General features: G+C 34.9%; 1 protein-coding gene across 1 annotated transcript; it reads right to left on the bottom strand.

Annotated features, from left to right (window-relative positions):
• Nucleotides 1-5,049: 5,049 nt before the first annotated feature.
• On the bottom strand, nt 5,050-9,616 carry LOC142339983 (carboxylic ester hydrolase-like). Its single transcript, XM_075390365.1, has 3 exons — nt 8,621-9,616; nt 5,858-6,266; nt 5,050-5,571 (listed from the first exon to the last, which is right to left on the bottom strand). The coding sequence occupies exons 1-3, from the start codon at nt 9,237-9,239 to the stop codon at nt 5,088-5,090; spliced, it is 1,512 nt and encodes a 503-aa protein (XP_075246480.1). The 5' UTR covers nt 9,240-9,616; the 3' UTR covers nt 5,050-5,087.
• Nucleotides 9,617-11,310: the final 1,694 nt, after the last annotated feature.

Here is an 11,310-nt window from a genome sequence, read left to right as displayed (position 1 = left end):
TAAACCAGGAGGGAAAAACTTGAAGTGGTTTCAGAATAGAAACCAAGAGCTTTTCTATAAAATTGATTGTTTTCTAGTCACGGAATGAGCTTCATGACTGACAACTATCAATTGCCTGCTGCTTATTTGGTTATCAATCTGATCTTTTGATCGCCAACACAACGTTCTCTAATTAATCTCTCCATCTGGGTATACTGTCGCGTTTCCTACAAGAAAGCAGAAACTTGATCTTCAAATTAAATGCATAAATCAAATGCCTTTTTAGCGACAATTATAGCTGTTGCTGAGTTTTAGTCGACAGCGTACTTTCTTCGAAGTTTGTATAATCCGCTTCCTCAACAATTTTCGCTGTTAGCTCAGTAGATCTTCAATTATGAGTTGATCTTCGCGCTACTTGACTGCAATTAATGCCTTGACAAGAATTCGCGTTGAAATTTGGTTATAAACATAATTAATTCGAGATATTCAACGGTTTCCTGCGATTTGCATTTGATTGCCCGCGCCAATTTAAATAAAAATTTCAAAATTTTTGACAGTTGTCTTGCATGGACGATTTTGTTTTTTTTTCTGTAGTTCATTATCTTGCAGGTTAGAAAGGGAGACGTAGCAGCACAAGTTATCTTCTTGATAACCAAGATCACTGTTTTCTGCGTTCTTTCATTTTCATCAAAGAATGGTTTTTATTGATTGATTAGCCTTTCGACTATTTTCTTGCAAGAAAAACAATTTACTAGGTCGAATAAAAGCTTCCACTATGAGACGCCACAGTTCGGTTGTCTTTAAAATGTCCATCGACAGATGCAACTTCCGACTACAGACAACACCATGATCTTCGGTCCAAATAATGAGATATACTATTGTAGCAGTTCGTCGACCAGCTTGATTCCATCTTTTATCACCGCAAACTATTCCAACTTTATTTTGCATTTTTTTTATCTGTTTGGCCTATTCATCTTGACTTTTGCGGTTCTACAACTGTGTAACGTGCTCCTACAATTAAAATGAGCGTTGTTATATACCAGCAAAGAACTGCTGTGCCTTCACTTGATGAAAGTGTGTCTCTGAACTGCTTTGGTGTCTAGTTATCCCGAAAAAAAGGGCGTTAATGTTTTTTGTTTAACTTGAGGTTCTAAATTCTTTTGGTTCTTAATTATCTACTCAAAATTATGAAAAAATCATTTAGTTTTCAAGAAAATCTAAAATGGTTGCAATGAAATGACATGTTTCGGTTCAATTTGTTAGAGTTTTGCCGGCGACTTTGCTGATATGTTTTTAGTAGCCTTAGTTCTTCTGACCACTTCCAACATTCCATTTTGAGTCTTTGAGTCTAGCCTGACTCTGATTATGGTGTCATTGAGCGTACAAAGTTGAGTTTTAGCTTTTTTTTCTGATGACCTATCTTCTTTTCATTGCAAGCAGAAGTCGAATATTTTTGACACAAAACTTATATAAATTTTGGTAGATTGATTGAGCAATTTGAGAATATTCAATTCCAGTGACCAATTTCTTCTCTGAGTAGTCTCAAGTGTGTCAGCAGCAATTTTGAGAAGATTTGCCTATAGCACCGTTTTAGTTTTGGGATTTTGTTTTCCTTAACAAAATTTTGATTCCACTGTTGCCTGTCGCCAGATCAGATGCAAAAGCAAGAGAGCACAATAAAAAAAATCGGGTAAAACCTAAAACTGAATAATCAACTAATGAACATGAACCTACGTACGTCGGATGAACTGCTCTTAGACGACAGGCGTGGCAATTTAACTTAGGGGATGTAGCTTAAATATTTGTCATGGATGCGAAAAGATCCAATCTACTCTGGATGAAAACTCGGACCTCCTTGATGACAGTCTGCCCTATGAACCAGTAAAGATTTCTCGACTTTGATCCCTTCAAACTTCGAGAGCGTTAGTTGCAAATGTGTTAGTTTTTTTTCTACCTGCTTGATCCCTCAATGCTCTTGTTATACTTTATGCACATGCACCGTCTTGCATTATATTTCAAAGTCGGCCCTCGATTATAAAAACTCAAATCATGTCAGTTTTTTTTTATTTTTCTACAATTTATTTCTTATCGAAAAGGCTATGTAAAAGAAATCAGCAAATTGAATGTTCTAAATAAAGGAATTTTTTTATAAACTGCTTTTTGAAACCAGAAAATGTTTATGTTTCCGGATATCTGCTGCAAAGACGTGCACAAGGCTGACCTGTGTGATAAGCGAAATGACGATAGCTCTAAATCAGTACTGAGATTAGACTCACAACAAGGAGGCTCGGTAATGTGCGATTGCACATAAGGTTCCGACCCCGCTCATCCACAATTTTGACATAATTCTCCAGCAAATGAAGAACAGATGGAAAAACCCAAAAATTGAAGTATTTTTCAAAAAAAATTGTTGTATGAACAAAAAGATAGCCTCCAAAGCAAATAACTCAGTGATGGAGTGAATAATGGTGCATTAGACTGATGAGATGTGCAAATATTAAGAAAGCGAGTCAAGACGAACAGCAAAATCAAACAGCAACAACAAAAATTAATTACATCAAAAACTTCATGTGCGTTTTGAAAAACAAAACTTAATAACAAAGTCAAAATAGCGTCAGATAAAACTGATATTAAACAAAATAACTTGTAATTTTCCAGAAAGCATATATGACCAGTCCATAATAAGGCTTGGTAACAGTTATACAATAAAGAACAAAAACAGTAAATTTGAAAAATTCGCTTATATTTATTAAAAACAATTAAATTCAAAGTTAAACCATTAGGAATCAACTAAAATAACTCATTGGTTTACAAATACCAATGCTTCTTTTGACGGGGATTAACAACTGTCGATATCACATTGATTAGGCTGTTACAAAAAGAACAACAAGTAGACAACAAACAAAAAATCAATTAAAACTTGCCAGAAAACGCTTTCGAAGCCGGAAGGCCATAATTTGGCGCCCAAACTATGTTCGATTGCACCTTTTTTGAACACTGATAAGGTACTTTGTGACGTTTCATTAATGAAACTAGTTAACAAGAAGACAAAAAAGAAAAAAAGGGGCAAAATTAAGTAACATTTGTTTTTTTTTTCGAAAAAAAAAATTATTTCCAAAGACATGAAAGCCATTAATTACAAAATGAAATATTTAAATAGGTTCGTTTATACTTCCAAAGGAAGCCCAAGAGATTTGCAAATATCCAGAATATGTCTTACGTCTATAAAAGGAACGTCAAAAATGACAAATATCAAAACTTAAATTGTTTTTTTTTGTGAAAAACCTGTGTCGAAGCCGGTAAATGCATAACGAATTCTTTAAAACAATAGATTTTGTGATACCAATTGTTTTTGGCACCTTTTTTTGACAACAAAAATGTCATATTTGGCCTGTAATTAACGAGACTAAGTAACAAACAGACAGAAAAAAAAGAACCAAATTGCGAAATTAATGTGTTTTTTTTAAATTTTGGAAAACAATTGTTTTCAAAGCCATGAAAGCCATCAGCTATCTACTAAAATCAGAATATTGGTTCATCTATTCTTGCATAAAAGCCAATGAGACGGGGTACTTGTACAGGATATTTCATTCAACTAAAAAGACAAAGTAAACACGACAGTTAAAAACAGAATTAAAAAAGTTCAAATAAATTATTCGAGAAAGTAGTGTCGAAGAAGTTGAAACCGAAATCTGAATTTTAAGGATTTTAATATTATCAATGGTGTTTTATTTTGAACGCCAATTTTGTGATATATCAACTGTGAATAACCTGATAATGCGACAAAAATAGAAGACATGAAAAATGGGCAAAAATATAAAATTTAAAAAAATGTAAACTCTAGTAGTATCAAGGCCAGAAAACCGTACCTTGACACGCAAAAACCTTAACAGAGATTGTATTTGAATTCAGTATAAAGAATAAGCTTTCTTTCATTGCTGACACTAAGCTACAAGTTGACAAAAAAAAAGAGAAAAAAATGGAGCCAAAGTTCAATAAGCCATTTTTTATTTAAAAATCGAATATTTATAAAAAGTCAAAACGACCATAAGCTTTCAAGTAACAAATTAGATACATTAGTTTGGAGCTAATTAGGAAGCCAATTGGACCAATCACTAGTAAGCTTTGATTTCAAATGTTCTGTTATTTAATTAACATAAAAAAGATCAAATTTTTTTAATAAAAAAGACCGACTGATTAAAATCCAAATTATTTTTGTATTGTAACAGTCCAAGAATGATCCAAAACTAGCCCCGCTAATGCTGTTAATCCATTCAGAAGACCTAATTTTTCGAATGTCATAGATATAGATATTTTGTTAGTTAAAAAATCAGAAATAAATAATGCGTTTTTGATAATCAACGAGTAAAGTTAGCAAAAAACGGTAACGTTTTAATTACAGAGCACTCTCAACGGAAGTTGAATTAGAAATTGCGCCCTTTGGAATCTACAAAGATTGTGTTAGTGGTGTTTGGGTGTTCATTTCCTGCAATTTTAATCAAAATGTACTGAAGAGACTTATTTCGTGCTGTTTTTGATGAAAAAGTCTGGATTTTGAAATGTTTAGCCAGATTTTTTGACAAAGAAATTAAATATAAATAGCCGACAATATTTTTTGTCCTAATAAATAAAATCAACAAGACTTTCTTAAAAAAATTCTAACAAATTTTAGCAAAATTGTCGAAATTTTTCTGTCAAAATTCCGAAAAATGTGAATAAAATCAACGGAATTCACTCTATTTTTTCAAGAGTTTAAACATCGATAACTCCCTGTAAAAAACGAAAATCAAAAAAATCTTTTTAATTCCATATTCTACGCTGGACAAGCTGTCTAATGATACCAGTTTCATCTCTCTACGATGAATATATCGATCGGCCAAAATTGACTGAACAAAAAAACCCATTTGAGTATATAGTCCCCCCCCTCAAGAGGGGTCGGAACAATAATAGACTTGCCCAATTTTTAAATGGAATCGGCGTTAAGAACGGGAAACTATAGCTGTGTTTGAACAGATAGTTAAACCTCTTTTATGCTCTATTTTCAGTTAGCTGATCACTTTTTCGAAGGCATCATCTTTAAAATTAATTCTAGTTATACTATCTAAGTTTCAAAATTTATTAGAGTTGCTAATCAAAAGTAACCCAGCCGCTATTGTTTTTACGTAAAGAAGATTCCTTCTGGACCTCAGAATAATCGGATCTTCGGCTGTTATGCCATATTCGCTAATTCTGTTCACTCTCTGGGCAACTTGGTATAATTCAAGCGGAAATCTTTCATCATCAGCGTGAATAAAAGACCCAATCATGTTGGCCATAGTTTTGCTCACAAACAAATCATCTCCTGAAGGTTTTAAAATATCTGAACTTTCTGCGACTCCACTCAGGATGAATGGAACGTCACAGGAATGGAATTTTCCGTAGTGCCATCGCAAATGGGACTCGGGTAGGATGTTACTGCGGCTTTGGCAGTTGTAGTCGAAGAGGTAAACTGAGAATGGGTAGTTGGGTATTGTGGATAACTGGCTGACAAGTTGTCGAAGGGGCTCTCCAAAATGGGTTTCGGTGACCAGGTCGGCTATCACTCCTCGTGCCCTCCAAATAAAAGAGACAACTTATATTTGACTTACTTTACAATAGGCGCATGATAGGTCTCTGGATAATTGCATAAGTGATGGAAATTTCTTTTAGTTGAGCAGTTTTTGACATTGCATAAAATTTCAATACTTTTTTGTTTTGCATAGAAAAAACTATTCCAAGTATTACAGTGAATAAATTTTAAATGTTATCTTTTGGACAGAGAGTTTGGGGGCATATTAAAGATTTCAGATCCCCATTCAGTGAATAGATCACTAGCAAGCAGTTTTATATATTTACTTACCAAGTGGGTTTGTCATTGCAACTTCTAGGAAACACAAAATCCGGGAACAAATTTCCCTCCTCAGCTGTTATTCCCAGAATCAGTGGCTTCTTGTACACTTTCATACCACCCTCGCAATCTTCAAACACATCCACCGGAATAAATTCATCGTTCAAACTCTTCACCGAGGCCTCTCCCAATCCTTCAAACACTGAGCTGGGAAGTGAGGTCAGGAAATCCCGAATTTGTTCAGGAGACGTCAAGTTTGAGGGACAGTGGAACTTTTTGAGGAGTTTGTTGACCTTTTCCCTCTGTTTTGTCCTTGGGGTGCGACACCAGGCCTTGTTAAATGTCCCACTGATGGCAATGGCTCTTGAGAAGTACTTACAGCTCTCACGTGACATTAAGTGAAAGTGAACACTGGCACCACCTAGGTAAAAATTATAGTCTCATGAGTAACATTGGCTTCTCACTAGTCTTTCTGCTCGAATAGATTGAGTATGAGGATATGAGTTTCTTAGACCCGATATTCTAAAAGTTTGTGTTGAAGGAAACTAAAACTGAAGAGCGAATGAAAATGTTTATATCTTAAAAAAGGGATTCGAAAACTAAATGTGAGGTTATTTCTTAGTTAGATCTTGTTCGATCCCTTTTCTCCACTCATTATTTGAAAGATTGTTTGAAATGTCAAATACAATTCAAAATAGATTTCTGAAAGTTAAAGAAGGGTCTTTTTATGATGCAGTACGATGAAAAACTATATACCTACCACATTGATAGGAGAGATTAATATCTTATACTTTCGATAGATTAATTGCGACGAATGGGAAAAATAGTGAACAAATCCTAGTTTCATTTACAGAAAATTTATATTGTTTTTTGTAGTTACTGCTCAATAAATTATTTCGAAATTAATTTATTTCAATGTAGGTCAATTAAAAACTAAACAATTCAAGGCCCTGATTTAATTTTTCATGATACCTAGAATAATTAACAGGAGACCGAGTACAATAACAATAGAACTCACAATTAGCGCCAAAGTTTGAATTAGCAGAAAAGTAAATGAACATTTCCACTAATTTTCAGAATTTTTCGAAATTGTAACTATTGTTGATTTGAGATGAATTGGTCGCAACTCATTGTTCATACAGCATAACAAAAAGAAACATCATTACAAGCCTTTGCCAATCTTGTATGGATAAATTCACAGACTCTGGATTGTAAATAAGAAAATGGCTTTCAATTGCTTTTATATGCCTTAATCCCGTATCACTTGATTCACTTAAAAAAACAAAAAAGCAAATTAAATAACTCTTTTATATGGTAATGGGTTAAAACACTTTTTCCGTGGTTATCGAAAAAATTGACTTCAGTTTATGTTGCAATTTTTCAGATAAACCGAAAACTTAGTATTGTCTTCGAGACATTTTTTGTGAGTTTCCTTCTCTAGATCAGCAATTGTTCTTGTTTATCCGCTCGGCCACTTAAAAGTTACGGCAAACAAAAACAAAACCACATTAAAAATGCGCCGGTTTGCTGATAGTTTACCATTGGTTCATAAACAAACCCTTTTGGACACTTATAATTATGTACTCGTAGTTGAATCTGGTCAAATTACGCGAACCAAATTCTTCAAAGCGAACATCTTGAATATAAACGCCCACAATGAGTGCCACAATCTTTTTCTGTTCTAGATTCTTGATTACAAATAAAGTCCGGTGTCAGATAGCACTACCAATCTTTTGAGAATTTTTTTTATTTTCAATGACAAACCCCCAAAAGTTTCTATAGCGAGCGGTGAAAAAAACCTTTATAATCGCACTCAACCGTATGTGCATAGTGATTTCGCGCTTCAGCTATTTTGAGTGCCGCCTTTGTCTTCTCTGCCGCTTTGAAAACTGTTGTTGACGGCAACGGTGAAGTCATGATAACATCAAAAGCAGCTGGTTTGCCATATGTTCTTGATGAAATCAAAACGCCACCAGGTGTGTTTGTGCTTTCAGGAATCATGTTTTTTTTCTGTCCGATAGGTGAAAGATTTGCAGACAAAAACAACTGCTGAAAAACGATCTTGTTCATCATGACGAACTGGATTGTTATTCGGGTTTTTCTCTTTACCTGACTATCTTTTTACTGAATATCAAATCCGCAAATGATTTTTGCTTCGCGACCATCTTGTATTTTTCTGCATAATTGGTAAGGCCGACATACGAGATGCTTAAAACTAATTCAAGGTGAATTTGTTCATTTCTTAAATGCGCATCTGTAATTTCAGAAACTAAAGTAGAAAATGTTATCCGACCATTATATGGGGTTTTTACTTGATCCATTGATTTCCTTGCTCGTAATCTTGGCTCTACTATTAATTTTTACGGCATAAATTTCGTTTTTGATAGATATAATTGGCCTTACACAAAATGATAATTATCGCTCATTCTTCAAATACCAATCAATGAATATCACAGATGTACGAGTAGAAAATCACTGTTCTAAATATTTGAGCTTTCATTGTGAATTAGATTTAAAATTGATCTAAAAGTGGTCAAAGTATTTCAGAAAGGTTGCCAAAGTTTTGCCTTTTTTAGTTACATCGAAATGTTACCCATTGTGCGAGAATAACTACGGTCAGAGTTTAAAATAAACTAAAGTTGGAGTAAGATTTCAGTCACAAACTTGCCATATTTTTTCATTATTTTTGTTAACTACAGTCTTCGTGAACAAAGTAATTTTTTTAGTTTTCGGTGAAATGTTAGTTCGTTAAAAAAATGTTAATTAAAGTGTTACCTGCAGAACATCCAAATATGGTCACATTGTCCGGATCGCCTCCAAAACATCCAATGTTTTCATGCGTCCACTTAAGGGCAAACTGCTGGTCTTTCAACCCCAAATTCTCTTCAATCACGGGTGGGTAACTCAAAAACCCCAGAGTTGACAGTCGGTAGTTGATGCTGACACATACTGCGTCGTGTCTAGCTGCAAAGTACATCATGTTATAGTAGGGCTCAGCTCCACTTCCCCGGATGAACGCCCCTCCGTGAATATGGAAAAATACTGGTTTCCTTTTGTCATCCAAGCTCGGCACTGTGTGTTCACACCCATCACTCTCGTAGCCCAAGTTTGAGTAAATATTCAGGTAGATGCAAGCTTCAGACATTGGATGTTTGGTTGAGAAAAACGAAGTTTTCGTTTGAATTGAAGAGGGTCCGTATTGGGTTGCAAGGAATGGGGACTCATCGTTGTCAAGCTTTGATTCCAGAGGTTGCAGGGGTTTAAATCTGAGTGGTCCTACTGGCTGTTTGGCATATGGAATTCCGAAAAAGCATCCCACTTTGCTCGTTTCGAATTGTCGTACGTAGCCACGAACTTTGCCAAAACTTGCATCCACGTCAATAAACTCTGACATATTTTGCTGTCAACTTTTGCAATGTTGCAGTTTAGAAATTCCAAATTAAGCGTGAAACGTGACCACGAACTAATTTATAGGCAATGTTTCAGAACCGCAACGATGCGTGTAAGGCGATGACTTTCAGCTATTATTTTGAACAAAGCTTTTGTGGTAATCTGTTACCATAAAAGGAGTTACTTGCAAGCAAATGTATCAATTAAGTGAACTGAAAGCTGAAATTTCAAGATGAATAATCTTATTACGGAAGCTGTTTTGATACGCACAGTTGCCACTATTCGGTAATATTAAATATATAAAATTGGATTTTGACTTATAAGTCTGAGATCAAGTGAAAGTTAACTGGTTATGCGTGATTTGATGGTTGTTAGTTAAGGGCTCACGTGTTTGTACACTGTCTGGGGCATCGGGTAAAATTAACTCATGTCAAATGTGAAGTCAAAGGTTACATACATACACAACAAACTGAATAACTTATCTCTCCCTTTGATGTCTATCTAGGGCAAAAATTGTTACAATTCAAAATGAAGGTCGATTCATTATCATTTATATATTGAGGGGTTGATTATTTGATCATAATTGGATTTTGAATTTTGAACCCACTTTGCCTGTTTGATCGCCGTTTAAAGTTCATTGATGTGAAAAGTGGGATCATATGAAACAATGTTGTTCATCTATGAAATAAGGGCAGCCTTTAATATTTCTGCACTTTTCTGCACAAAATTCCACGAGAAACTTTGTATCAATATTTGAACTGCTTCTAAGAAATGTTTTTATAGCCTCACCCCACACAGTTTGGTCACACTGGTCGGACGGAACATTCCCAATTTTAAAGTTTTTTGACTATATTTCAGTGAGAAAACACGCTAATCTATGAACAGTGCTGTTTTTGAAAACCAAATTGGCGTGTTTGCCCAATTTTCCCAGCAAAATTAGTCAATTGAGCACCGGCACACTATGGTCACCTTTAACAGAGGACCGGCTCTTGTCTTGAGTGGGACTTTTTGCCTGTTACCGAGTAAATTGAATTGAATAAATTATATCATTAGATAGAGAATTTTTGTGCGTATTATATCAAAACTTTCGCTTAGATTTTCCGTTCTAAATGCAACATACGTATTATTTCTGAGAAATACAAAGGCCGATTTCCCACTAAGAATAACTTCCAAAATGGCTCAAAACTGACCGCTTAGCCTAACAAATTCGGTTTTTTGAACGGATTAGTTTGAATTGGTGACCTAGACTAAGACCTGCTAACAAAGTTAACTAGATTTGCCAAGGCATTCTGAAGTGCTGTTGCCTTTGAACGTTGCCTTTATACAGATACGTTGCTTATAACGCGCTATAACTAGAATAAACGTTCCGATAGACTGAGTTTTATCAGCTATATTTTGGTACCGCGATATAACTTTATAGAACTGTTTTAAGACATCATAGATTTCTGAACACGGTTCGACGAGTAACCCATTGGAGAGTTAGTTGCATGTTTATTCCGAATTTAGTCGAAATCTTCATTAATGTATAAATCTAATGCGCATGGTTGTCGAATATAGCTTGACTATTGTACTTACTCATTTAGGCAACGTAAAATAGATCGACCGTCGGATGGACGAGAAATTCAGGTCACCAAAACTTTGAAACTGTTTGTTGCGTGTGTTATCAAACTAGAGCAACATTTAAACTGTTTCGAGCAGTTTATCATGCGTCCTTTTCTCGTTTTGTAACAGTTATGAAATATTTAGTAGTTTGCGAAATACAAATCAAAACAATTTGTTTATTGCTGAAGTTGGCTTCTACTGAAAACGAGAATTTACTGCTCTGGTTCAACAAGAGAAGCTGACAAGCGGTCAGATGATTAGAGTTTTGTACTGGAACACGGAACACGACGACGCCTGAAGAGTGTCCCTCACAAAAAAACTGCCAGAAAAAAAAACTGTAAGACTCGACCAAAAAAAAACTTGGTTTTGATGCATTAAATTGATTATATATCCGGCAAATCTAGTGCCCCCCATTGCCTCAGAAGGCTGATTTTTTTGAATAACGGTTACCGATAACGCAACTTAAACACATT

This window comes from Convolutriloba macropyga, chromosome 5, assembly GCF_964194025.1.
Source record: "Convolutriloba macropyga chromosome 5, txConMacr16.3, whole genome shotgun sequence".
Taxonomy (NCBI): domain Eukaryota; kingdom Metazoa; phylum Xenacoelomorpha; order Acoela; family Convolutidae; genus Convolutriloba; species Convolutriloba macropyga.
Note: the sequence above shows the minus strand (reverse complement) of the source record. Positions and strands in the feature narration are given on the sequence as shown.

Coding starts and splice junctions, on each gene's coding strand:
- LOC142339983 (XM_075390365.1), bottom strand. CDS start 9,239: ATGTCAGAGTTTATTGACGTGGATGCAAGTTTTGGCAAAGTTCGTGGC. Junction 6,267..8,620: donor CATATTTGGATGTTCTGCAG/GTAACACTTTAA, acceptor ATTTTTACCTAG/GTGGTGCCAGTGTTCACTTT. Junction 5,572..5,857: donor TGCAATGACAAACCCACTTG/GTAAGTAAATAT, acceptor TTTTATTTGGAG/GGCACGAGGAGTGATAGCCG.